Consider the following 27,013-nt stretch of genomic DNA (forward strand, 5'->3'; position numbering starts at 1 on the left):
GTATTTAATTTCTGGAAAGATATATAATAATGAGATTGCGTTGTGTTGCCTGTCGTCAAGCAGACATGAAAGGGCGTCAGAAATCTCGCAGCCTGCAGGGGGGCCGTAATCTTCAACACCCCCCGCTAGAGCCGCCGAGGGAAGCATGACGGTTGTTAGGCTACTCTGAAACCCCACAGGCTCTCATTAGAGAAAGCAGGGAGTGGGATGTGTGCCACATGCCTGGCATCGTAACACTCTCTGTTTCTTCCTCTCTCTGTTTCTACGGCTTGCTTGGTTTCAAACACACAACAGGTTCCTAGAGCAGCTTTTTCTTCAGTTTTTTTTCTTTGTAGTTTCTTTCAGGGCTTTCAACTCTCCATTCTTTTCCTTTTGACAGATGAATTGTTCTATGTGATATCTAGATGGCAGCCTGTCAGCTGGATATTGGTTCCAACACAATAACAATTTGCCATTCCCTTCAACTAGGATGTGTTTGTTCGGTTGCTTGATCACTACGGAACATTTCTTCATTGTTTCATTATGTGCGTCTACAGCACAGAAGCAAGGCAAGAAGCTCAAGCCAAAACAATGGACAACATTTTTCTTTAAATACACTGACTATACTGCATTTAGCCATTTGGACACAGTGACATCAAGCCTTTGAATGTGACATTTGTAGTTACTAGGACTCCAAGCAAATGACAAAAAGCTATTATAGCAGGGGTTCCCAACCTTTTTTGGCAGGTGACTTTATTTTGATGTCACAAAATGTTGGACACCCCAATCATTCACATGTTGTGAGAGTGCAACTAATCTCTGCTGTAACATCCAGACAAGAACGGTACTTTGATTTCCCCAAATATCCTTCCATACCTGGTGGTTTTGCTACTTTGCTACTTTTTTTTGAACATTTATCAAGCATAATTCCATCAATCAAACATCTCATGTAGGCTGTCTAGTTTAAGTTTATTTTCACTTAGTTAGATTGTAATGAAGGATCCGTTACTTAACTTGAATATCATGGGGTTTTTAATATATATATTTTTGTTGTCTAATTCATGTACATATTTTTATGCAATGTATATGTCAGTTGTGAGAGACCCAGCTGACCCCATTTAAATTTCAGGCGACCCCACATGGGGTCCCGACCCCAAGGTTTGGAAACGATGTATTATAGAATCCTGTGTGGAAGCCAAAGAGCACACAGCTCTCTAGACACTTTGATGCAAGAGTGTAAATGAGTAGCCCTGGCCTACCTAACCTAACACATATTCATACGAATGTGCTCTCAAATACCATATTGTGAAACACTTCATTCAGTTGCTGAATTGTATTTAAGAGGAAAACAAACAAACAAACAAACAAACAACAAAGTAAGTGCAGTGATGAAAAGTTGTGTCTTGGTCTTAACACCACAAGGAGCTTTTAATTGGCAATCCCTGAGATCCCTGAGAGGCGCAGGTGCCCGCTGAGGCCTAATTCTGGGCCTCAGAACTCAATATTGAGGAAAGCCTGGAGGCGTGAGGGGAGAGGCAGGTCCTTGAGGCCATCCGGGAGCCGACACATCTTCAGCAGATGTCCCCGCACAGCCACCCTGCAGAGCTGGGTCAGCTCACAGGGCTCCTGGTAGTGGGTGATGGGGAGGCACTCCCTCCAGGCTGCAATCATTGGCACCCGCCCATAAAGGATCTGCATCTGCATGACATTAATGGAGGAATCACACTACTAACCCAGGTCAATGCATTTCTTTCACTTGGACTGATTGGTGTTTGTTATAAATCTAATTGACTTGAGAGAAGAACCATGAAAATATAATCCTGTACTACAGTAGCCTATAGGAGGCCAAGAGTCTTGGATATCTGGGGTTGTCATTCTGTCCATTCTCACAAAGCTAGAGTCGCCCCCCAGCCCGGACACAGCTCTTGTTTCAGTAGGCCTGTCCCAGACCACAGGTGTCTGTGGGCATCGTGTGCCACTGTACCTCGATGTCAGCGATGGCGATGGAGGTAAGCACTCTGGAGCACAGTTCCACACACTCGCGGATGCTTCGGCCCTCCTCCCCTGGGTTCTGCTCGTCCAACACTTCCAGTCGCGGTGGGTTGAACAGGATACAAATGATGATGTAAGTAGGTTGCCGTTCGCGCTCCAACATCCCGTACTGCAGTAGAACCTTCAGAACGTCATACTGCCGGTTCTGGGCCACGAACATCAACGGCGTCAATCCACCCATGGGGCTTGGGCTGTAAATAGGTGTGAAGGACCTGCGAAGAGACACCTGTATCCTTGCCTGACTCATGGCTGTTATCATTTGACAGTAAAAGCCAGTTTAGTAGCCTATTTGCCTTGCAGATTCGATCTCGACATTTGTTGGCCTTTACAACAACTGGCAGCTTATTAGTAGGTGCACCATGAATCAGCTAAAAATCTATACAAATGTGTGAATATTTCAACCAGATAAAAAGTGAATCTTGATGCATTTTTTAGAATATGGCGTAATCTGCTTTTTATTTGACTTGTTTGATGTCAGACGTCAGTAGGCCTACACGTTCAGTTGTTGGTTGGTTGTTCAGAGTGAAAACACAGACATCCCAATCATTGTAAAATTGGGAATCAGATTGGTTAAAAGATTATTCTAATTTAAACAGTGTTTCCCATACATTGACTTATTTGTGGCGGCCCACCACAATATCAACATTGACCACCACACAATGATTTTCCAGGTTGTACTAAATTGTGCTTTAATCTGGTTAGCATCATTTCTGCAAACCTATACCACCACAAATAGAATTACATTCTGTGGGAAACACTGTTAAAACAAGTTCAGACCTTGTGTTCCTCTCAGTTTAAATAAAGGCATATTTTCAGTCATACATTATCTGCAGGTTATTTTGTTAAACATCATGAGAAAACCATATTGTGAACTTAAAATCGTGAATCGTACCGAATCTTGAGTTGATAGATCATCTTTACATCCCTACTTATTCGTGTAGCTTAGCCTATCCTTATCTTAGCCTACCTCCTGGCAATAGCCAAACAGTCGTTGTGTTCTCCTAAGAAACATGATGTTCGTGCCATGAGTGTTCTGACTATTTCCACGCTACTCCTGCGGGCAAAGACCCAATGCAAGATGGTGTTGGTGCACACGTTGATAAACTCCATATACAACTGCATGTCGAGCCGCGCATGGGCTGTCTGGGCGAAGGTGATGAAGTCTGATATGAAGGATTCAAATTCTTCGGATGATACATTGCGCAGTATGTTTCCCAGTGTTTTGTAGATTCGTGGTTCATATGTTTCCTGACCCCACAGCTCTGGAAATCTATACGGGGAATGGTGTATAACCCGGGAAACAAGGCTCAGGAAGACGTTGCGCTCAGCATTGGAGTCTTCTCCATCCGACATTGTTGAGGTCGGACAGGCCAGCCACTATTCTAAAATAGCCTAATAAACGTCTCTTAATGATCAACTTGTTGGCATTGTTACGTAACCACAAAAAATGACATAAGTCTATATTATTGCCCGCTTTCTTGAGCGAAAGGGAAACTCAAATTTATGGATAATGTTTTTTTCAATTCTCTGTAAGTCTTCGGACAAAATCAGAAACACGGCCTCTTAAAAACATTTGTTTTTCTTTTTCCAAGGAAGTCAGTCTTGTTCGGCTGTATTGTTGCACTAGTTGTTGGAGGCTTTGCCTAGCAGCTGCTTTTGACATTCTACCGTGGGTGCTGTCCTTGGTGCCAAAACTTAGTGTGCTGGAGAGTTTTGCTGTCTGGTTACGCGCGAGGAGCCGCCTGAATGTTTCTGACGGAACTGAAGGCAAATCCCCCTGATACAGATTACTTCTTGCCTCAGCGGCGGGCAGCAAACACCCCCTCTCAAATCGGAGTGCTTCCAAGTCAACAGGCCCTTTATGAATTGAATGATCCTGACCTTGGCGTGCTGGTCTTGTTATGGTCGACCGTTTTGGCCTTAAGACGTGGTATTCTTCTTCAAACACCCTTTGTAGCGACTTCTTGCAGGGGCAGGTAGTAAGCGATGAGGGCAAATGGGTAAAATCTGCATTCGCTGTTTTTTGCCGTATGGCCGATCCACTTAAACCATGCCTGCAAAATACTTTTTGAAGTTTGACTGGAGGAGTTGTACCCTTCTCTTTGTCGTTTTCTTTCTTCGCCTTATCTGCACTTCTGAGATTAATCAAACCTTTATCCTTAGACTCTGACGATATATGGGTTTCATACTCACTGGAGACATGTCTTCTCTCGCCCGACGGCCCACCATGCTCGTCCACCAATTCAGGGGTCAGCACCCAATTAAGGGGAACGCGTCCACAGGCGCTCCGCCTGCATAACCAAGACATCTCAGGAATCAAATCTTCTGCATTTAGTATATCGTTTTGACGAATTTCTCTGTCACGTTTAATAAGGTGCGTTGTACCATCCTTCGTGGAGACGTTATAGTCTTGGTCTGGTGTACTTACAGCAGTAAAATGAAGAGATCTTGTTTCATGGCAATAGCCACTTATTGCTCTGATCTCCTGCAGGGTGATTTTAACTTCTCTTAATTCCCTGCTAATCGAAAACATCTCTCTCCAGTGATCCTGTTGAAGAACACGTTTTTGATGTTCGAACCTCTTTTCCTCCCATGCGTTTTTAGAGAGGGCTTTCGTCAGATTCAAGACACTTAATTCGCAGTCCTTAAGTTTGTGGCACATGTTTGTGCTGTTTGATCATGGAGTGCGCATAACCATCAGCAACAGAGGGCGTGGACGTATGTTTAAGTATTTCGGGCGAATGACGCAGATAACAGCAGCTCATTTGAAATCAATGGATACATGGTGTTATATAATTGCAGGCTAACACGAAATCACTTTAAAAAATGACAAATAAAAAAACAATCGCAATTACGCACGCATAACACTGGAAGACTTTTGAACACTGTAATCACACTTTTGAAACTGTTGGGGGCGACAAATATCTTTTAAAAACAATTAGATGCACACACACACACACACACACACCCACGCGCACACACACACACGCACGCACACACACAAAACACACACACACACACACAAAAGGTTGAGTTGGAAAAATGTTACAGTGCCAATATATTTAGGGAAAAGACAGGCCTACTAACGATACTTTTAAAATGTCTAATAGCCTATACTTAAATATGGCAGAAAAAAACATATTACATCAGCTAAAGCTAAAAGTATTTTTTTTCTCCAGGCATTCATGTTTGTACTTTATTCAATATATAGCACCAAACAATATGTAATGCAACATGGTTATAGTTCATAGTTTAGAGGGGGAAAAGGAAAAAGTGGTTCACTTGTATGTCAGTAGGCTAAATTAGACCCTAAATATGAAAAGGGGGTAACGGTAGTAGAGGTTGCCAAAATGACCACTCTTTTAAAGATAGATTTTCCTTCTATGAACAGTAGGTCGGCTGTTCAGCTGTGAAATATATACAATGTGATATGTGTGCCACCAGGCACATTTGTTTTCAAAGGGAACTTCAAAAAGAGGCCCAGTGTGTGTCACTTTCCCTGCGGCCACAACCTGTTCCCTCCCTATATAGAACAAGACTCCCTCCACTGAACTACCTGCCCCGCTCTCCCTGCCCATGTATTTTTCATCAGCGTCTACATTGCATACATTATTCACAGAGGACATCCACGTTTCTCAGCCTCGGCCACACCTAATAGTTGACTGAGCAGCCAGTCCGAAGCCCTGATTGGTCAAAGTTGCATTGCCTTAGCAGGGATCTGACCCAGGAGATGAGGGAAATGTTAAGGTTGTTATCGAGGGCAAGATTTTTTAAAGGCCAGAATGGTGAGAGTGGCTGTCCTGCATATAGCACAAAACCCACACACAGGGATAAAAGAGAAAATTACAGTCTCTGAGATAAAAAAAAATAGTCAATAATGTTTGGCACCAAACTGTGAAAAAAAAAACATATTGGGATTAAAACTCAAGCTGTTGGCATGTTCCCTCCCAAAGTGCAGTGAAAAATGTCTGCTGCTTTTTGGCACAACACATTTGGTCAAACCCACATTTCAATGGTGTGTGCTAAGGGGATGATTTTCTCAAAATGCATAACAAAGATGAAAGATTTATGCCACACAAAATATGCAGTGCATGAATCTATAAGGACAAACAGCTTGAAAGCAAGAAATATACACTTGAATGTAAAACCACATGGTGACAACCTATCCACAAAGTAGTACTTTTGGTAAGTTGCCTCAGCAGATGAAGGCTGTGATCTGAACTGATTTTCCATATCCATTTACAGTATGTTGAAACAGTTTTACCAGATTCCATTCTCTGAAATGCAAATGTTCCATAAATGCATATTGTTGTCAAAATGAGGCCTATTACCCTCATGCAATATCTCTATCAGACTTTACTGCATGTTATAATTAATTATGTAGCCTACTTATATTTCTCACATTTTATTCAATATAATTATATACAATTCACAAAATATTTTCATATATTTTCTATACCAGTAATGATTTATGCAACAATTTCTGTTGCATGCTCAAATGAGTCATTTTAACTCAATAATTTATACAGAGAGAAATGCAAAGCTTTTCTTGATCATCTGGATACCATACTACCAAGTAGATCCCTGAGCACCATGGGTGTTACTGGGTGTGTTTCGTTATTCATTGCCCTGTGAAATCAAATAATTTTTTTTGTTTTGGTGTGTGTGTGTGTTGGGAGCACTGCAACAATAGAACCCTCTATAGACAAAATGCTTTATTTGTGTGGCTCCATCTGAACATGTTTTCCGCAATTGGACAAAACAAGTAGGCTGTACAAAATAAGCTGAATGAAAAAAAGGGAACAGATACACCAAGTCTGATGGACATACAATCAAGTCTGGATGCCTTTTTGTCCATTAAATACTGATTACAATTTGACAAGAGCACAAGAACAACAACGATTACAGTGAAAGAACCCCCCCAAAAAAATTTATTGGACAGCTGAGTCACTGCCAATAGCCTGTCGTCACTCAAAGACAATCCCCCGAAGAGCCCATGAATAATGGATTCTGCACTTAAATGCTACAAAAATAACATGAAGTAGAATACATAAAAATATCTAGTCTTGTTTGTGGATGCACGTTCCATGTTGTCTCATTATGTTGTGATTTTCACATTAGAGAAAGCCTATCCCTAGACTCCACTCTTAACACAGCAGTCATTTTGTGTTCCATCGTATATATGTGTGTGTGTGTGTGTGTGTGTGTGTGTGTGTTTATGCCTTCAGAGTCTTCCGATGATCAGAGCTTAATTTTGCAGCATTAGTGTCTGGCGTTCTTCAGCGAGCCACACTGACCGTGTTGATCTGTGTTCTCCAGATGGATCAGTGGCGGACGGCGTGCGTCAGCCTCAGCCCTCTCCAGCATGGACAAAGCACCAGAAGAGGCATCTTAGGCTGTGGCGGACCAAACTCATATATGCAAAGCAAACGTGATGAGTGAGTGAGATGTGTCCGAAGCCATGGGCCAAGCACAGCGCACCTAATACGTCTAAGAGGCTTTTTTTTGTTTTGTTTTTATCACACATTGTCTGTATTTCTGAATAAAAATATATCATCATTAGGAAGGTCAGTGTTTCGTTCTTTTTCATCATTATTTATTATTTTTTTTTATTTTACTTTATTTGTCACAGTGTCCATGCAAGTGGCTCTCTCACAATGTCCGCCCTGTCTGATGTGCAGACTCCAAAGCCTCGTCATCATGTGCACACGTAGAGAGCTGAAGTCCTTTGGTGTCGCCAGGAGCCATATTTAATGGGATCCCTTGGGCAAATGCCCTCTTGATCCAGCTGGCTGAAATTGTGAATCCTGAATGTGTGCTATTACACGGAAAACGGTCCAGCCCAAATAACATTTGTGGGGAGCGACAGCTGTTACACAGGTGATGGAATCAACCAAGGCCCTATAATGCGACAAGCGACAGAAATGAGAGGGGTTTTTGTGAATTTCAAGAATTGTTCCCCCAGATATGAAAGACATTCTCTTTAAAATGCTTGGCAGGCCCCAGGTGTCTGCTGTTTTTCTATTTGTCACAGTGTCGTACACACACCACACACACACACACCACACGCACACGCACACACACACACACACACACACACACACAGACACACAGACGCACAGTGCTCATTTGTTCGGTGTGTGTGGTGGTGTGGGTCGAGAGGGTGTCCCTGAGGGAATTGGGCCAGGGTAAAAGGGAACGGAGGAGAGAAGGAGTCAAGGGTGTGATGGCGCGCTGGGTGGGCGGGGGGGGGGGGGGGGGGGGGGGGGGCAGTTAGTTGGAGGAGGGAGAGGGCGGCGTGGGCATCCGGGGCTCCAAGTACAGGAGCGTGAGTGTGGTCACAGGCTGGAGGTCTTCACAGAGAGGCCAGCGGCGGCAGCAGCAGCAGCATCAGAGCCAGCACCAGGGGGAGGAGGGGGGCCTGCGCTCTCCAGCTCGGGCCCTCGTCAATCAGGAAGGGCTCGGGAGACTCGTAACTCGAACCATCTGAAAGCACAGGAACACAGAGAGACAGCAAAACACAGGGAGTGCAAGAGCTGCAAGCCCAGGAGTAAAGGAACAAGGGAGGGAGGGAGGGAGGGAGGGGAAGAACGAAGAAATATATACCTCTTCTGGGGAGCAGCGGGGGGATTTTAAACAACATCCTGGCTGACCTAATTATGCTTTAATTACTGTGTTGCAGAAATCTAGATCACATCCCCGGCTTTCTCTGTGCAGAGAGGACTGTATGATAGATTAGGATATTATGACATATTTATGTCATGCCTTTTTTTTTAAAATTTGGTCTGTAAATATCCTCACATTCAATGTAGGTGAAAATGTCAAAGTTAAACACGTTTTAAGGGGGTAAAAGAAAATGTGTCATCCAGGTGATTATACAGGAGGTGAATTGAACTAGGCCAGGAGATAGATAGATACAGTGGGGAGAGGGAGAAAGAAAGAGATGGAGCATGACTTACTTGTTGGCTTTACGTACACCTTCAGCTTTAGACAAGGCATCCCTGCATGGTTGGGATGGGGAGAAGCTGTGTATGGAGAGAGAGAGAGAGGATGGGGAGGGAGGAAAAGAAAGCATGATGAAATTGAGGAAACCATTGCGACTGACACTACCAACCACCACAATCTTTGACCAGTTCCTTGAACGAAGTCTATTTCTGAGTGTCTTCTTGACCTCATGACAGAACCAAAAGTGGTGCTTGAAATCTGCCTCCCCTTCCTGCGGAAATTGTGCTGACCTTCTGCCACCCCCGTCACAGACAATGCCCTGTCACCCACCATGTCCCCATTGCAATTTGCTCTGCAGACAACTGGCTGACCTGAGAAACAAAAAGCAAATCTCTCTCCACTGTCATCAGTGGGCACACACACACACCATGGCCAGTCACTCCAGCCACGCTTGGCACCTCCGCATCAGCCTGAATCTCTCCCAGCTCTTCACTCACAGATCCTTGGACTTGATTATATTTCCTATCGCTTCCATGCTTGCGCACACACACACACACACACACACACACACACACACACACACACACACACACACACACACACACACACACACACACACACACACACACACACACACACACACACACACACACACACACACACACACACACACACACACACACACACACACACACACACACACACACACACACACACACACACACACACACACACACACACACACACACACACACACAAAGCAGCACCCGTCTAGAGCAGCCTACAGGCGAAAATGAAATCTGCCTTGAAGGACAACATAGAGGATCTGCAAATAAAAGCACATTTCACTGGGACACGGGTGGATGTTTTCAGAACATTGGGATGCATCCTGGCAGCGTAACCCATTTTCTGAGCCACTCTATAGACCCCCATATCTATTGACCAATCGCACCCCTCTCCCCCTCGTTCTCCCTCGCTCTCTCTCTCCTTCCCATTGCTCCCCTCTCTCTCTCCCGCTCCCTCTCTCTCTGCTTCCCGTCGCTCTCTCCCCAGGTCATTGCGTATTCCCGCGGCGTGCCACCACACCACATACCCAGGGCTTCATTGGAGAGCACCCAACCTCAACCGAAGGCAGCTGGGGTGGGAGACAGCTGTCAAGACGTCATCACCGCCGATCAATATGAGGGGCTGGCGAAGGGAGGAGGGGGTTAAGTCCGACCGCAGGGGTGATGGACGTGCTCTTTTATCGCCGCACAATCAAGCCGAACCGAGCCCCCCACCCCCCTCCTTTCTCCCTCTTCTCCCCCTGATAACCCCACAGATCCATCTCCCTTCAGGATCAGTCCGACCCCCCACCCCCACCCCCCCACCCTCCTCGGCCCCCTGGGGACTGAGACAGATACAATGTTGCAGGCATCCAGACAATCCCTCTCTCTGGAGGTGAAGCCTCCCTGAATGGCATTATTGGTAGTATTGGTGTGGAATAGAAGAGGGGGGCAAAGGGGAGGAAGGGAGTAGAGGTACCCCCCCCCCCCCCTTTTCACATGGCCCTGCCCCTCAGGCTAGGACAAAAGGGCCTGCACAATGCAGGGCCCGGCAGAGGATCTGGAAGGCGGGGGCATTAAAAAACCCAGTTTGAGCGACGGGCCCCGGAGAGTGAAGGGCATCTTTGAACTTTTTTTAGCTCTTTGTGTCGTCGGGTTTTTTTTCTCTCCCTCTCTTTTTTTTGGAAAGTTGACAACACGCTACCATGTATGATAAGTAGCTAGACGCCCCGCTGGTTTGAGGGATGCAAACACTTCCAGAGAGTACCACTCCTCTAGTCTCTGACCCTCACACCCCCACCCCCACACACACACACACACACACACCGCCTGTCTCTCCTGTCTCAGCTGTCAGTCAAAAGATAATTGACATTAAAATAGGATCTGTGTATAATCAGTGTCCATTTCCATGGGAGATGAGGCCCTGCTGGGTCTGGGGGGCTAAAGGCTTTGGCACTGCTGGTGTGGGGGTTGTACGACACTTGGATACGCTTGGATCTGGTGGGACTGAGCAGAAGCTTTGAGGTGAATGTGTGTGTGTTTGTGTGTGTGTGTTTGTGTGGGTTAGTGTCGCCATATTGTGCAGTGTGTTCACCAAATGCAGGTGGGCTTTGAACCCTTCTGTCACACTGCGAATGCCGGGGTTTTCTGTTGCCACGCATTGTAATGACTGTATAAATAATTTAGCTGCTTTGGCACCCATTTGAGGGCGTAGCGTAAGGCCTTTCAAGTTATCTAGTTAGAACAGCTGGATGTGGGGTGGGCGGGGGAAATGTAATTATTCCCGTTTCACTTGTCTTCTGGTTTCGCTCGCATGTGGAGGAGTACAGACGCTGGTCCTGTGTGCCCCTCCGCAGAGCAGGGAAAAGAGAAAAGAAACGATTAAAAGCCTGCGAATGGGCCTTCCTCTTTGAAAGGATGCGCTGGAAGTTCTTTGAGGTTAATGGGGATTGGGTTGGCATCAGAAGCCCCTTAAATGGGCTGGATTACGCTGCAAGAGGAGCCGGACCAGTCGCATATCACACCATTTCAGAGTAGCGTCCCGTCCGAAATCTGATTCCAGACCCTGATGAAGGCTTAGTACTGTTTTTTTGAATGCTACAGCCCTAGCTAATAAAGGCTTTTCAACTTTTTTAGTCCACTGCCTGGTTTTGGATTTTTTTTTTGTCAGTGAGAGGAGTCGGAGGACCAGTCGCACATCACACCATTTCAGAAGACCAAGTAGTGTCCCATCAAAAATCTGTCTCTCAGTATGTTTACCTAGAGATACACACCCCTGCCCCAAACACTGAATTCTGCCCTTTACACACCCCTGCCCCGCACACTGAATTCTGCCCTTTACACATCCCCTGCCCCACACACTGAATTCTGCCCTTTACACATCCCCTGCCCCACACACTGAATTCTGCCCTTTACACACCCCTGCCCCACACACTGAATTCTGCCCTTTACACACCCCTGCCCCACACACTGAATTCTGCCCTTTTCTTTTTGGCGACTCACAGATGTAGTAGTACTCGTGTCCCGGGCGGAACTCGAAGCCCAGCGAGAAAGGCGTGAAGAGCTGGAACTTCTCGGAGAAGCGCAGTGGGCCGTCTGGGCTCTGTGGCCGGTTACACTCCCAGCGCTTGAAGCCGCGCATGCGGTGCTCGCACGTGGCGTAGCCGTCGTGGTTGACCATGAAGAGGATGTAGCGCTCCATCCGACTGTGCGGCTGAGGGGTGTCGTAGTACGGGCAGTAGACATCCAAGTAGTCGTTGATGCTGACCGCCACGGTGTACTCCCCATGCCAAAACCTGAATGGACAGAGAGAGAGAGAGAGAGAGAGAGAGAGAGAGAGAGAGAGAGAGAGAGAGAGAGAGAGAGAGAGAGAGAGAGACAGATAGAGAGAGAGATAGCAGTGTTGATTAGTGATCGGGTAAGTGAAGCAGGTAGATTTAGGAGGGGGGAAGACACACTTGGGAAAAAAAGGAAGAGAGAGCACTTGAAGGGGCTCTTAGACACACCCACGTGGCTGTTTACAAGGGAGGGAGCCGAGCTGAGACCCACAAAAAATAAATTCCAAAGTAGGTCAGACGGGGGGGGGGGGGAGTGAGAAAGGCTCTTGGCGAAATGGAGCACTTTGGTGATGCTGGAGCCCATGGTTTCATGGGGAGATTTAAAGGCCACGACTCCACAACTGATGGTGGAAATGAAGTAGTTGACTGAGAGCCTCTATCCGGGCGGAGAAAAAAGATTTGTGCTTTTCTTTTTTTTTAAGTCTTTAGGTGATTATGCCAGGCTTTCAAAAGTTATTTAAATTGTACGTAAATGACAGTTAAATCCAGTCTGAGAGATACGTCCCCTAAATTAATTGCTTTTTACAAAACAGAGAAAAAAAAAACTTTCACTACATTCTCAAGGCCTGTATGTTCTAAATAATCCCAGCAATTGGAGCTTAGTGATAAGTGAATTTGCCATGCAGCTACATCCTCTCTTTCTGACTATTGTCTATTTCAGACTATAGGGAGAACCATTGGAAAGAGAAAGACAGAGAGTGAGAGGATGGCGAGGTAGAGAAAGACAGAAAGGAACAAGACGAGCAGAGAGAGAGAGGGAAAGGGGGAGGGAGGAAAAGGGGGGTAGAGACTGCCTGCCTTTGAAAATAAAATAAAAAAAAACCCTCAGAGACATTGGCTGTGCACAGAAGTGATTTCAGATGTAGAAATTTTCTGTTTGCTGTTATATCACAAAGAGATGTTTTTTTTTTTTTTTTGCATTTGCTGCACCACAATTTTTGGTTCCCTTTAGCGTTTCCAATTGCTAATTTTGTCTTGAGATTAAAAGTGAGGCTCATGCATTAAATGAGAAGTCGCGCCGATGAAATGGGCATATGAAAAAATACACAGTGCAGCTATCCCCTCAGTTAGGATGCTTAATAAATATATCCACGGCTGGTACAACAGGCCAAAGAGAGCGCACCATCAGAAGTTCACAAGGAAGAAACACGAGAAAGCACTCACACGTGGAGGAATGAGAAAAAGCTGTCACTTCTCTGGCCTGCAGGATGCCTCCCTCCCCTCCCCTCCCTCCCTGGCGCTCTCCGCTGGGCGAGTCTCTTGTCTGCTCACCCAGAAGAGCTGGCCTTTGGAGCACCTGCTCCTGCTCGAGTTCCTGGCTGTCCATCTGCTGTACCGACTTCACAAGACAAACTACCAGCGAGGCCAGCAGCGCATACCTCGGCGGAGGGAGCACCTCGCACCTCTCACCACCAGGGCTGACAGGGACAGCCTGTGTGGACTTCAGGGGCCTCCCCCTTTTTTCAACCTGTCCGCCAAGGACACACTGCCCGGTCTCCTGGTGACTAACGGTCACGTATGGTGCAGCGATGGCTTTTTTTTTTGTCATGTCAGAACTGTATTACAAATTAATCGATTCATTCATTTATCGTGATGAGATTTCAGTTTGAAGTAAGTTAATTCCATCTGCAGAGGTCTCATATCAAAAGTAGGCTATTTTTAAAATCCGAGGGCGAGTTTACTTAAGCGAAGAAAAATTCGGCTTATTTTATGACCCGGCTCTTTTGAACGTGTCAAAGCAATTAGTCTGTGTGGGGGAAAACTGCACTTTGTGTACATTACCAGGCCTAATAAATCTCCTGGTAGTCTCTACTTCTGGACACGTTCCGTAAACAGTCCCGGCTTTTTATTTTACAGCTATGAGTGATTACATTACAGTTACAATCAGTCGGTGATGGAGACGCTCGTTTATTAAGGAGGCCACAGACTGACTGATGATGCGGGGCGTCAGGCTGAGAGGAAAAGCTCTTTGCCGGCTGCCACGTCCAAAGGCCATTTCTCTTCCTGGTGGCTAAACCTTGTGAAGGTTCCTCCGGAGCGTGGGGTGACGTGTTTATGCCTCGCGGTGAAGGATGGAATCCAGGCAAGTCCAGCCGCTTCCATAACCGGCTCATCAATAGGCGCTCTGATTTGTGCCAGCGCCGAGCAGTTTACCAATCAATGTGTTTGTTCAAACACAGCTTCAAATTATGCTGTTGTTGGAACAAAAGAGAGGGGGAAAAGAGACAGAGAGAGAGAGAGAGAGAGAGAGAGAGAGAGAGAGAGAGAGAGAGAGTGATCGAAAGTGAGACGGGGAGTGAGAGAAGAGGAAAAAAGACAGAACTAACAGCCTCAAAGAAAATGTGGTGGAATGTTAAACAGTGGGATGCTCGTGCTCGGAGGGATCAAAGAGCCTTGTTTCCTCCTCCTCTCCCCCTCCACTGACTCACTCTCCCTCTCACTCCCTCTCCCTCTCAGTCTCCCCAGATAGGCGGAGAGACGTACGGAATTGTAAACAAAAACAAAATAGATCCTCTCAGTGTGACGCCTCTCGGTCACCTGCTGCAGGCTCACACATTCCCTTTGTCTCCAGGAGCCCTGATATGTAGACAGATTCACAGATAAACAAACACTGCAGCTGCGCTCCACACGCAAGCCGTGACACAAGGTATATGGCATCATGGAGATGCTATATGAACATAAACATAGGAGAACATGAGATACACACACACACAGCCATGCTACCACTATAGCGACTACATATGGTGTAGACACTCACTCACTCACTCTGTGCACACACACACACACACACACACACACACACACACACACACACACACACACACACACACACACACACACACACACACACACACACACACACACACACACACACACACACACACACACACACACACACACACACACACACACACACACACACACACACACACACACACACACACACACACACACACACACACACACACACACACACACACACACACACACACACACACACACATTTATTTGCACCCACGGCCCCAAAACCACTTTCTGGTCACCAGGGAAAAGCCTTGTACTCATTTCTCACTTCGCAGGGTTGAGTTTTTTCGCCTTTCTGGTCATTAATAGTAGAGCAGGAAGGGAGCCGGGTATCAGTGTGACTTAAAACTGCTTCATCCCTCACACACACACACCCACCCACCAACATACAAGTTCCTGGGGATGCCTTCAGAACTTTGATTTCCAGCCATGCAAAATGGCGATGATACTATGATTTATACCCGCAACAGTGCAGAGTTAAATCACTATGTCCGAGGCGCCACATGCAAAAGCCCTTCCATTAAAAACACATTAATCACAAATGGTGATGAAACGTGTGGACAGTACTCCAGGGAGGAGCCAGACATGTGTGGAGGCATCTGCCCATGACTCACACGTGTTGTGTTGTGTGGTGTGGCGCAGTGTGGTGTGGTGTGGGGTGATGTGGTATGGTGTGGTGTGGTGTGTGGTGAGGTGTGGTGCTGTGTGGTGCTGTGAGGTGTGGTGTGGTGCTGTGAGGTGTGGGGTGGTGTGGTGAGGTGTGGTGAGGTGTGGTGCTGTGTGGTGTGGGGTGACGTGGTATGGTGTGGTGCTGTGAGGTGTGGTGTGGTGCAGTGAGGTGTGGGGTGGTGAAGTGAGGTGTGGGGTGGTGCTGTGAGGTGTGGGGTGGTGCTGTGAGGTGTGGGGTGGTGCAGTGAGGTGTGGGGTGGTGCTGTGAGGTGTGGGGTGGTGCTGTGAGGTGTGGGGTGGTGTGGCAGCCAAGGTGTGGACCTGCAGCGTCAGACCTCCCAGACAGAGAGGGCTCTTGTGGTGACACCCAGTCGGCAGGCACAGCACAAAGCCGAGCCTCTCAGCCTCGCCCTCCCTCCCCTCAGCACCAGATAAAAGAGACAAGAGAGCCCGCTTATCCCACCGACTATCGGGTGCCCAAATCAGATGCTAGAGCCTGGAAAACAGGAGTTGGCTGTGTAAAGAGGTGTGTGTCTTGAATAGTGTATTATGGGTGATGGGTAGTGTGTGTGTGTGTGTGCATGTGGGTGTCTGGATGTTGCAAGTGCCTAAAGGAATGGCAGCAGTTTCCATGGCATCATTTTCTTCTCTAAAATGGGTTTGAGTTTTGTTTATGCATCATCACTTTTTAGAAGTGGGTTTTGAACATGTATCATGCCCAGATATTCTACATAATTAAACCAAAGACAGCATGGTCATTTTAATAATGACTGAATTTATTAGACATGACATGGTATTCATTTTCATTAGAAGTGGAAGTGCCTACACAATTTAATTTAATTGCTTATAATACACTATTAGGTACAAATACTGTATACTCTTTTACGTTCCCTACATTGAAAAGAAAATATTCTGATATCATACAATTCAGCTCTAAACCTGTTTAGCGGTATATTCTCTTATCTAAATCGGTTTATATAATATATTTTATATGTTTAACTTTCAATAAAAATGTGAAAAAGGGCATGTTTTATTATTCCTTATTCCTATATCATTGTATAGCATATGGGACATACAAAAATCCTCCAATCCCCATCTCTTAATAAGAAGTTCTTCCAAGAATTCTTGAAGCTGGCTTATAATCTGTTCCATTACGTGGTTTTAATGGAAATTAAAATAAAAGGCCGGTGAGGATCTCAATCATGGCCTCCAATGGCCAGCCCCAGCTGCAGCCATTAATCAGCGGCATTGACTGCCGGAGCAGACGGCTGTATGATAGATGATGTCTGGATCTGGGCTCTCCCTGTGGTGGTGACAATAGCGGTTGGGCCGTGCTGAGCTGCCGAGGCTCCGCTGGGAGACGGCTGCTCCCTCGCCGAGTCCGGCCCCGGCACTCCGGCTGCATGCGCTCAGCCTCATTACGAGCCGACAGCCCTGGATCGCGAGCAGCAGGGTGGCCGCAGGCGCCCGGCAGGGGAGAGAAAGTGGGAAGGCGCAACACTTCTGGGCCGAGTATTACCAGCGTCGCCGGGCCGGCTGGATGTGGGCCTAGCACTGCCGCGTGATGTCACACTCTCATTTGCCGGGGCTTCAAATCCCCCCCCACCCCCGTGGATATGGCGGACTTTTTGTGTGATTTTCAGGAGCTTTGTGCAGCCGCTAGCACAGTTTGCCGTCCCGGGAAAAAAAAAAAGCTAAAGCCGGTGCATCTGCCTGCCTGATTTACAGACCCCCGGCAGTGGGTAGCTGAAAGCTCACGCCATCATGCCGAATGGCCAATTACAGGTGTTTATACAGCAGGTGGAAATGGTTATCGAGATTCTCCCGGGTCATTTATGGGCTCGTAAAGATGAAGTTTCCCTGTTCCCCCGGGATTCATTACCACAAAGGGCACTGCTTTGCCAAGGTGATGAGATTAAAAAAAGCACCACGCTTCCACTGGCCTCGGAATGCCAATGCTCTCTATTGGCGAGGACTGTGGGGGGGGGGAATGTTCCATTTTATTTGAAAAGACGGCGATGAAGGACAAATAGCGAGCTAGCTTGTGGGGCGCTTGTTCTGAACCCTCACTGCCAAGTTGGAGTAAGACTGAACAGAACACCACAAAAAACCTTGTCAAAATAATAATTGACCCATTAACAATGAGCTCTGCATTTTTATACGCTCTTCAAATGCTTGTTTGATCATTATGCGCAGTTGTTGTTTTTTTTTTTGGGGGGGGGGGGGTAGTTTAATTAACACAATTGCTCAGATCTCAGGATTGGCATTCCTTGGACATTTTGGATTACAGCGAGGACATGCCTTTCTCTAAAACAGTGCGAGGAACTCTGTGTGAAGGTCACAAAGTAGCTCGAACCTTCGTCACTGTCAATGCAAAAGTATCAGCTAACAAAGCCTGTATAAATCGAGCTCTTTGCAGAAGGCAAATGCCAAACGCCCGCGAAGCTTGTACCACCGGCCGCCTACTGTGTGGAGTGAATTGAAAAGAAGTCCTTAATGGAATTAGTTTAAGGTGAATGTCACCAGAGAAATAACAAGGAACTCAAGTCTGACCCGAGCCCTCTGCAGCATAGCAACACAGGGAGGATGATGGGGCGGGCATGGAAGCGGAGGCAGCCAGCTCAGGTGCTTCCGACTGTGGAAAAGAAAGCAGAGACTCGTTGCATAAAGTGTGAAGTTACCCAATTGAGAGGCAAAAACTTTGGTGGAAATCAATTGGACGTGAGATATTTGGTAAATGAGAGAGACTAATTGTTTGGCACTTGAAACGACAGACAACGGTGCAGAATTTCAATCAAAAGAGATTAAAATTTCAAACTTTTCCCTCCCCTTGAATAATAAGAACCCGGTAACACACACACTCACACACACTCACACACACACACACACACACACACACTTCCCCTTGTGCCATCTCTGCTCTGCAGTAACACAACTGGGATCATATGACACCATTATCAGGTGAGTGAGCAGGCACTGTGGTTGCAGTGACTGCACACAAGCCTCTGGATACAAATGCACAGTGACGAGTTGACAGCAAGGTCGAAGTAACGTTGATTGACACTCTAATTGCTGCAACAGTTCCCGAGCACTACCATCTGTTGACTTTTTCGAGGAATTAATCAGGCGGCGTGGCATGTGTTCAGCATTCCTGGGTGTCGAATGTGCCACTGATGTCCCCATTTGCGCTTCCAAAAAATAAGTGAAAAATGATTTCCAATGCTCACAGTGGACCCTGATAATTTCAGTATGCGGCTGCTACAATGACAAGCCTCTCTGCCTCAAATTTGCTTGTTCTAAACATGGCAAAGCTGCAGAATGCCAGACGTGTTCACTATGTAGGCCAGCTCACCTCAGTAAGTGACATGAGATCCTATAAAAAGATGCTCCTGTGTGTGCGCATTTGTGTGTTTTAGCTCTCACTGGAGGACAGATTGGATTTCATGTCTCATGTCGGAAACGCCGGGGACGACATGTCCTGCCGCATGCCTCTCCGCACCACTGAGGAACCTGACAGCCATGATGCAGACACAACATTTCATCGCACAACCGCAAGTCCACACACTTGGCAATGAAACCTGGCAGTAATGATATGGGTTGATGCAAACACAATGTTACAATTATGCATGTGCAGAGTAGACTCTGTTAAGGGTCCCAACCAAAACAACAGCCCTCTCCCTGCTGCCAGTTAAAGAGTTCAGCTCAGGCTGTGGGACTTTCCACTTTAGAAGCAGTGGTTGGGGAGAGCTGTAGTGATCCAAAGTGGTTTTTAAAGTCTTGTTCAAAAAACAGGACTCTATTTTTCTCCTTCGCTGACCAAACCTTGACCCCCTCTGGATAGCTCTGGAAATAGGTATCTGCTCAAGGGAATAGCTTGGGTCCAAAAAAAAACCCCACAGCCCTAATTCTATAGCAAATGAACAAATCGTTGCCTCCAGACCCCACGTCCAGATGTGTCTCTTTCCTTTTCACTCGTCAGTTGTGTGTCACATGAAATCAGCTCACACCGGCAGGGAGACAGCACCCTGGAAAATGGCTCCGTCTTAAGCAGTCGGGGGCCAGGTCTTCCTAACAGAACGATAACAATGTCCTCTATGTTGCTGAGAAACAAAGCATGTGGAGACTGGCTGCGCCACAATAAAATCTTTTGGTCTCATCACACAGGCACAAAAATCCATTTCTTTTATTTTCCACTGCTGAGCAACAAATGTTGCACTCAATTTTTCTTACAACATGTCCATGGAACCAGAACACTGCTGCCTACTCGAGAAAATGATGTGAATCATGCTTTTGATAAAACCCTGAGATACCTCAGTACATCAATAAAACCACATTTGAACGCGCACATCCTAACAATTCCTTCAATATGACAATGTTTGATGCCATCTGTTTAGAAAATGAGAATAGAATATAACAAAAGTCTCAATCAGTCCAAGTGAGTTTCCATCTGAACCCTTTTACCGTCCCTCAAATGTGCATCTCTGCATGACCTGCTCCAAGATGCATTATTCAAAACCAAGACTAAAGACACTACACTCACCCTCTCAGAGTAGACACACACAAGGAGCTATCAGTGGTACCATACTTATGGAGAAACATTTCGGTTAAATGAATGGAGGTGTGAGTGCACTTCACATAATCATAATCCTCTCCTTGTCAGCCTTAATGGCTGAAACTAGTTCTGCTGGTGGACTGGACCTCTCAAATCTAAAAAATGTCCGTTGAAATGCCAATTCAAAAATTACACAGCCATTTATGTAGCCTAAATATCATTGCATTTTTTTTCTCTGTCATCACTACATAAGCTTTTGCCACAGGGAGTTTGGGAAATTAACTGGCTGAAATTGGAGTGACAACAGCTGCAAATTTTATTTATGAATACAAAAATGCACATGTAACCTTGTTGACTGTCACCAAAACAACACTTCAAAGACATTTCCAAAATTCAGTCACAGATGGCCTGTATAGGAATTGCATCTAGTTAAAATCCACAGCTATTTGAATTGCAGTTAATACTAAATATCTTTATTGTAAAGGATGCCATTTCAAAAAGAAACAATTCCAAAAACACAACAGCATAACATAAGATAACATATAGGCAAAACAGCACAAACACAAAGGCTAATTTATTGTGTAAAAGAGGGCATACACAAATTAAGATATTTTTTCAAGCACAATCTTTCTCAGCAGGCTAAGGACTCCACCTAAATAATTCAATTTATCCAAACTGTTGCTTCTGGCTTTATTCATATTTAATATTTCCTTTTGAAGCTCATTAATTAGTTTTGCTAGCGCTGCTGTTTTCACATTCCATTTTCCTTCCTTTAACCCCCCGTCCCATGTTAGATGGCACTGGCTAATTAGAATAAAAGAGGGGCTGCTGATCCCGCTCTCTTTTGGGTTAGCAACGCTAACCCGGCTGTTGTGAGGAGGGAGGGGAGCCTTGCCCCTCCATAATGACAGCCATCTTGCCACAGGGAGAGTACAGTGAGAGAAATGAGCGTCTGTGTCTGTGTGGGTGTGTACAAATGGTGTGTTTGGCAAGACGACAGACACAAGACATCTTGCGGCTAAAATGAAATAACAGCAACAGCAAGACGGAGACAAGGGGTGCTCTTCAAGGACTGAATAGCAGTGGAAAAGATAGACTCAAAGACACATTTTAAGACACCATTTCTATTTTTTTTGTGATAAATTGGTTGACTCAATGCCAGTGACAGTTTGGTGAACACCGTCACGGTGACCAAGAGGCTAATGACTTTCATGTCAATCTGCAGAGGCTAATATGAATGTGGCGTAAATGATTATATCCCCAAGTGCTATTAGCCATTCAATCACTTCAGCTGCAATGTGTCGCCTGACTTAAATCAATTCAAATCCTCAGAGTCCGAGGGTTGACTGACAGTTCCTTATCTGTCACGCTTCATCCAAAGAGAACTGGTGGCAAGCTGGCATGACGCAGAGCATGATCACAATGGAGAGAAGGAAAGAGGGGTCAGGTGACTCACATGTCAGTTAAGACACCAACATCCTTTTTCACTTAACTGCAAAATGGACATTATATGCTTGGGCCCTGTCATTGGCCTATAATGAATGGGCAATGTCAATGAAGAGGGGACTGAATGCTATAAATACCGCAGGTAAAAGCCTGCACTGTCATGTTGAATGCCTCTCAGCATGATAGTCAGGCCCACGTTTAAACAGAGCTTTGTCCTTGTACCCCTGAACATGCTGCATTAGGTGAGGTTGTAGGTGTGGGCCTACTTTACTTCACTAAGTGCAATGGTGTACTGTGTGTGTGTGTGTGTGTGTGTGTGTGTGTGTGTGTGTGTGTGTGTGTGAGCGCATTTATGTATGCCACCGTAGATTTCCGATAGGTGTTTTTATGGGTTAGAATGGCCTGAGAGAGGCATCTGTGTGGTAATGAATTTGTGTTAAATGTCGCTAAATTAATCACGGTGTACGATAAAGCCTCAGGAGATCTGCCTTCATTTGATTATCAGCACACATTCTCTCTCTCTGACACACACACAGTCACACACTCTTGAAGTGCACAGGAAGTGTAACTAAATGAAGTGGAAGAGAAGTACTTCCGACAAAAGGAATGAATTCTCAAACAAATACCACAGCCGCATGCCGGGAGTGCCTTAAACCCGACTGCAAAGGGTGCTGATGCATCCAGTATCCAGTCACAAGAAGCGCTCCGCTCTGGTAAGCACTAAGTCACGGGGCTCAAGCAGAATTGCTTTTGGACAGGACCCTGGCACTCTCCCGCACACTCGCTCTCCCTCTCTCTCGGCTTGCGATATCTTCTCCGAGAATTAGCACGGATCAATGCCCTCTTGGTAGGCTCTGTGAGAGCGCAGGAGCACTGCTTTAGCAGATGGCGTGCCGTTTGTCACATCGATTGACTCTTTGCTCAGAGAGACGCTGGGCTGGCACCAGCGGGACAGGTCGGGGTCCAGTGGCTGATTGAGGGTGTGGAGTTTTCACATGGCTCTCATAACCACCCATACAGTCATCCCAGCAGGGGCACTTGCTATTCATAGTCTGGACCTGATACTGATATCCTTAATGTTTTCCGATTCCTTATTTCATACTTATCTTTCGCTTTCATGGGAAAGGCAACAGATGAAAGCGAATGTCTTCCTTGTCATAAATCGCCAGCAGCAGAGATTCTCGCTGCAGCACTGCTGGACTCTCATATGTATTTTATTTATAGAAGCTGGGACTAATCATATGACTGTAACTGTGATGTGGATACGGAGTGAACGTGTGCTTGTGGCTAGATTGGTTTGAGTGGAGTTTGATTATGCATTTTTTTAAACGGACTTTCATTCTCAAGAGGTATAAAGATTTTTTGCTCATAAATGTATACAGTTTCTTATAGTTTGGTTGGTTAGTAGTGGCAGAAAGCCAAGGTGGAGACAGCTGGTCTAAACCACAACGTAAGTATATTGGTGATGCTATTAATCACAGCCAACAATTTTGCATTCCTGTCAGGCAGTAGAAACAGAGACAATATTTACTGGCCATTTATAATGGAGACCTAGCAACTTGCAGAGTTTGACCTTGAGTGGACTCAGATTGAGGACATATATAGACTATCTATTACAAACACACAGAGAAACACCAAAACAAATACACACACATATACAATGTGTGTCTGTGTGTGAGAGATAGACACACACACACACACACACACAGTGTGTGTCTGTGTCTCTGTGTATGTATGTGTGTGTCTAAAAGAGGGATTACTGCATGCCAGTGGACACAAGTCACTGTGAACATCACTGACAGCCTCAAGGAGGAGTAAGACACATATCGAGCTGAACTAGTCAGTGGGAATCGTGCCTCCTCTCCTTCTCCATCTCCTGCTTCTCTTCTCCATCTCCCATTTCCTCTCCCCCTGCTTTCCTCTTTAAAATTCCCTGAGTGGATAATGTATTCCTGGGCTCTCCCACCGCCTCTCCGTGCCCATGGCTAAGCGGAGATCAGACGGTGAGATCTATCGGGTCTCTCTTGGCAGTGCTGGCTCGCTGCCTCGCGCTCGGTCCCAGCACTCTGTGTTATGTAAACACGCTCTGCTCGCTCTCCGCGCGAGAAGCGGGAGGGGGGGGTGGGTTGCTCATTTGCACATCAAAGCACCAAGAGATGCTAGTCATCATAAGCAGAGTGGCATGTTAATTGTTGTGTAGGTTAAACTTGCAGATAAAAAAAGAGACAGAAAGGTTAGTCTCACCTACATTTATATATAAATATATATAAAAATAAGCCAGACAGACACTATGCTTTGTTTTCATTTTCCCTTTTCCCCACACTGTGTGCTATCTGATTGAAGTTGATGTTGAACCAGCTTTTGATTTGATTTCCCTGGTGACAACTCTTCACTCGATCTTTGTCAACCTTGAGGAAGTTTCTCGAACTTCTACTTTTATCATTTCCCCTTAGAGGTTATAGTGGAATCCTGGGTTTCACATTGCATTAAATAAAATGTCCTACGCTGCTGGCTGTGCCTGAGTGAAGGAAATAGGTCCTTTCACTCCCATCCTATTTCTGGTTATGCAAAGACAGATTGCTAATAATGTACAATTTGCGTGTGTATTCAAATGATGTTTATCCACCACTGGGACATCGCTCATCATGGATTTGCATGATTTAAGGAATTACTGCCCAACACAGACATTAATCACACAACTCCATAATCAAAGCAGAATAACGACTACAATCAAAGTGGACTAATTACCATCACCCTCCCATGTTATCAACTATGGTAATACAGATTTTGAAGACTGTAAACAAGTGTTCCATTGAAGCATCAGAAGAAACCAATTGTGCAATGGCTATCTCCCCTTGAAAACAATCAGACCTGGGCAGCTTTTATTTGTGGGGACAGTGACACAAAGGCTTGGACGGGCCACAGTTTTTGGGACGCAGTGGGTGGCCTTCAAGCCGACTACACTGTCCCCTACACCACTGAAGCTGTATCAAAGTCAGGCAGCAAATCGTTATGGGACGTGACACGATGAATGTATTAGCAAAGATCAATACGCCTCTCTCTCTCTCTCTCTCTCTCTCCCCCCTTGCTTGCTTGCTCTCTCATCATCTCTGATCAGGGACACTCAGGCCTCCTCCTCTGCTCCCACACTGCTGCGCTGGTTCTCTGCGGAGTGTGGAGCTGACGTCTTTAGTCACTAGGGGCCAATTAGAAGCGACACCTTCTACCTGTGCCGTCCCCACGCTCCCCTGCACCCCTGTCTCCGCCCGGCGAGTCAACAACACCGGGGACCCGGCATCACACAACGCAACACAACCGCAACAGTTGCCAGCAGTCCGTCCGCCTCCCGCTTGTCGCACAAACAATGCACCTCTCTTTTTACCGACAGGAACTCGTCCCCAGTGTCACGCCCCTGGACCGCTTCTTACTTCGAGAGCGTGGAAATGTGATCGGTAGGACTGACAAGATGGATGCTCGGGAGACATGAGACGTCTTGTCATCGGCGATGCGGATGCCTCATGACTGTTCAAGGCTCAAGATGTGTCAGACTGTCACCAGCTATACCTTGATGGGAAATGTGAGATGATTCCCCAAGGATATTTACACTCGTGAGAAATATCAATACCCTTAAACACGAAGCCCACCCCAACCCAGCCCATCCCCACCACCTCTACCACAACACACCCATTCTCTTCACTGCCAATTGTTTTGAAAAACAAAAGCCCACAGTGTAACTTTAATGTGAACGTGGCTGTAATTAGTCCTTGGGGCAGCGGCTCCTGTGGGCAGTCGGGAAATAAATAATCTAAATCAAATCAATCCGCACGCCACCCCAGAATGCATGAATATAAAAACACTCTGGTGTAGAGCCGCTCTCCCCTGATGAAATACATTAAAATATATGAATGCATAGGTAATACGCCCTTGAGCATGTAGGCATCTCTACACATTCAAACGCGCTGTGTACTGTGTATGTATTAGAAAGACAAAGGGAATGCAAACAGTGCTTTTATACTTTTATCGTTTCCCTCCCTGGAACTTAAAAGACATGAAACCATTCATGCGCGACATGTTGCCCTTTCAGTGTGATACAACATAACAGCTTTACCAGGAAATTCTAGTTGTTCCAACGTGTTGCTTGCTCTAATTACAGTCCCCTATGACATAGACTGATGGTGGTGAGCTGGTGAAAGTCACATTCAAATATGGCCAGAGGACATGCATACACATCCCACATAAGGGGAGATGGAACGAGAAGACGGGAGAGCACCCGATCTTAAGGGAAGAGCTGTATATGTACATGTACGCAACTATTGAAGAAGGAAAAAAACAAGTTGACCCATTTCACACTGCAAACAATAACTGAGGCTGGTGTTGTCTTGTATACAATATCAAATCTCGGGTGACATTGATTGATGCACTCGCAGCTCCGTCTGCGTCTGTTCTTTGACATTCATACAGTGAATGACGCTCCAGCATGATTTAGGGCCGCCGGCTTTGGGTTTTGGGTTTGTTACATTTGCTTGGCTCTGTATGATAGAGAGATATCTTTCATGGATCACTGAAGCCATATGGCCACACTAGAAGTTAGTAATTGCACTAATTCCGCCAGCCTCTACTCTCCTCTTGCCGTAGTAATTCTGGGAATGGGGGTGGATTTGGCATGTTTAATATTCTGCTGTGGGTCTCGTAGAGATGCGATGGGATGAAGCTCTTCGCCCTCATGGCATCCCCGAGACGCCCACTTTGAGTTTCTCATCAATACAATTACTCACAAAGCTCACTGTATCCCCTTGTGTAGGTGGATTGGAGCAATTTCACACACAAAAGCCCAACAAAATACACTTGGCATGGCATGATGCATCCAAACCCCTCTGCTGGAATCCTTTTTGTAAAGCTCTGAGTCCCTTTATCCACTTCAATAAATCACATACGTTTACTATGTGCATTTAGACTAGGGCGCTGTCGAAATTGGTGCGACGAGATGTCTATGATTTACAAGGTGTCTTCTGAAGGGGTCTGAGAGGGGTCCCAAGGAGTTCTTGGGACTGCCGGTTGTATGGTTGATCATTAATCATCCAGTGAGCCATAAACTCAGAGCAGCTGTGATTCGGGAGATTGGTTCGGGGGAGTGAGGGGTGACGGCCACACAATGAACGGCGCCACACAGGTGGTACAGTGCT

General features: G+C 46.0%; 2 protein-coding genes across 2 annotated transcripts in view; both read right to left on the minus strand.

Annotated features, from left to right (window-relative positions):
• Positions 1 to 1,470: 1,470 nt before the first annotated feature.
• On the minus strand, positions 1,471 to 3,384 carry LOC143133422 (ankyrin repeat and SOCS box protein 17-like). The gene is made up of 3 exons (XM_076293187.1): positions 2,999 to 3,384; positions 1,964 to 2,243; positions 1,471 to 1,677 (listed from the first exon to the last, which is right to left on the minus strand). Exons 1-3 carry the CDS (start codon positions 3,382 to 3,384, stop codon positions 1,471 to 1,473), a joined length of 873 nt encoding a protein of 290 aa, XP_076149302.1.
• A 5,002-nt stretch (positions 3,385 to 8,386) lies between these two features.
• efna2a (ephrin-A2a) overlaps positions 8,387 to 27,013 on the minus strand; it is a 34,463-nt gene continuing 15,836 nt past the window's right edge. Inside the window, exons 2-4 of the mRNA XM_076293188.1 lie at positions 12,024 to 12,316; positions 8,991 to 9,056; positions 8,387 to 8,517 (exon numbers count right to left, since the gene is read on the minus strand). Coding sequence (XP_076149303.1) covers positions 8,387 to 8,517; positions 8,991 to 9,056; positions 12,024 to 12,316 — 490 coding nt within the window. The remainder of the gene's footprint in view (positions 8,518 to 8,990; positions 9,057 to 12,023; positions 12,317 to 27,013) is intronic.

The sequence above is a fragment of the Alosa pseudoharengus genome, unplaced genomic scaffold, assembly GCF_046254945.1.
Source record: "Alosa pseudoharengus isolate Yale_2024_CS ecotype anadromous, Long Island Sound unplaced genomic scaffold, YU_APseudo_1.1 YU_APseudo_1.1_scf_2, whole genome shotgun sequence".
In the NCBI taxonomy this organism is placed as follows: domain Eukaryota; kingdom Metazoa; phylum Chordata; class Actinopteri; order Clupeiformes; family Clupeidae; genus Alosa; species Alosa pseudoharengus.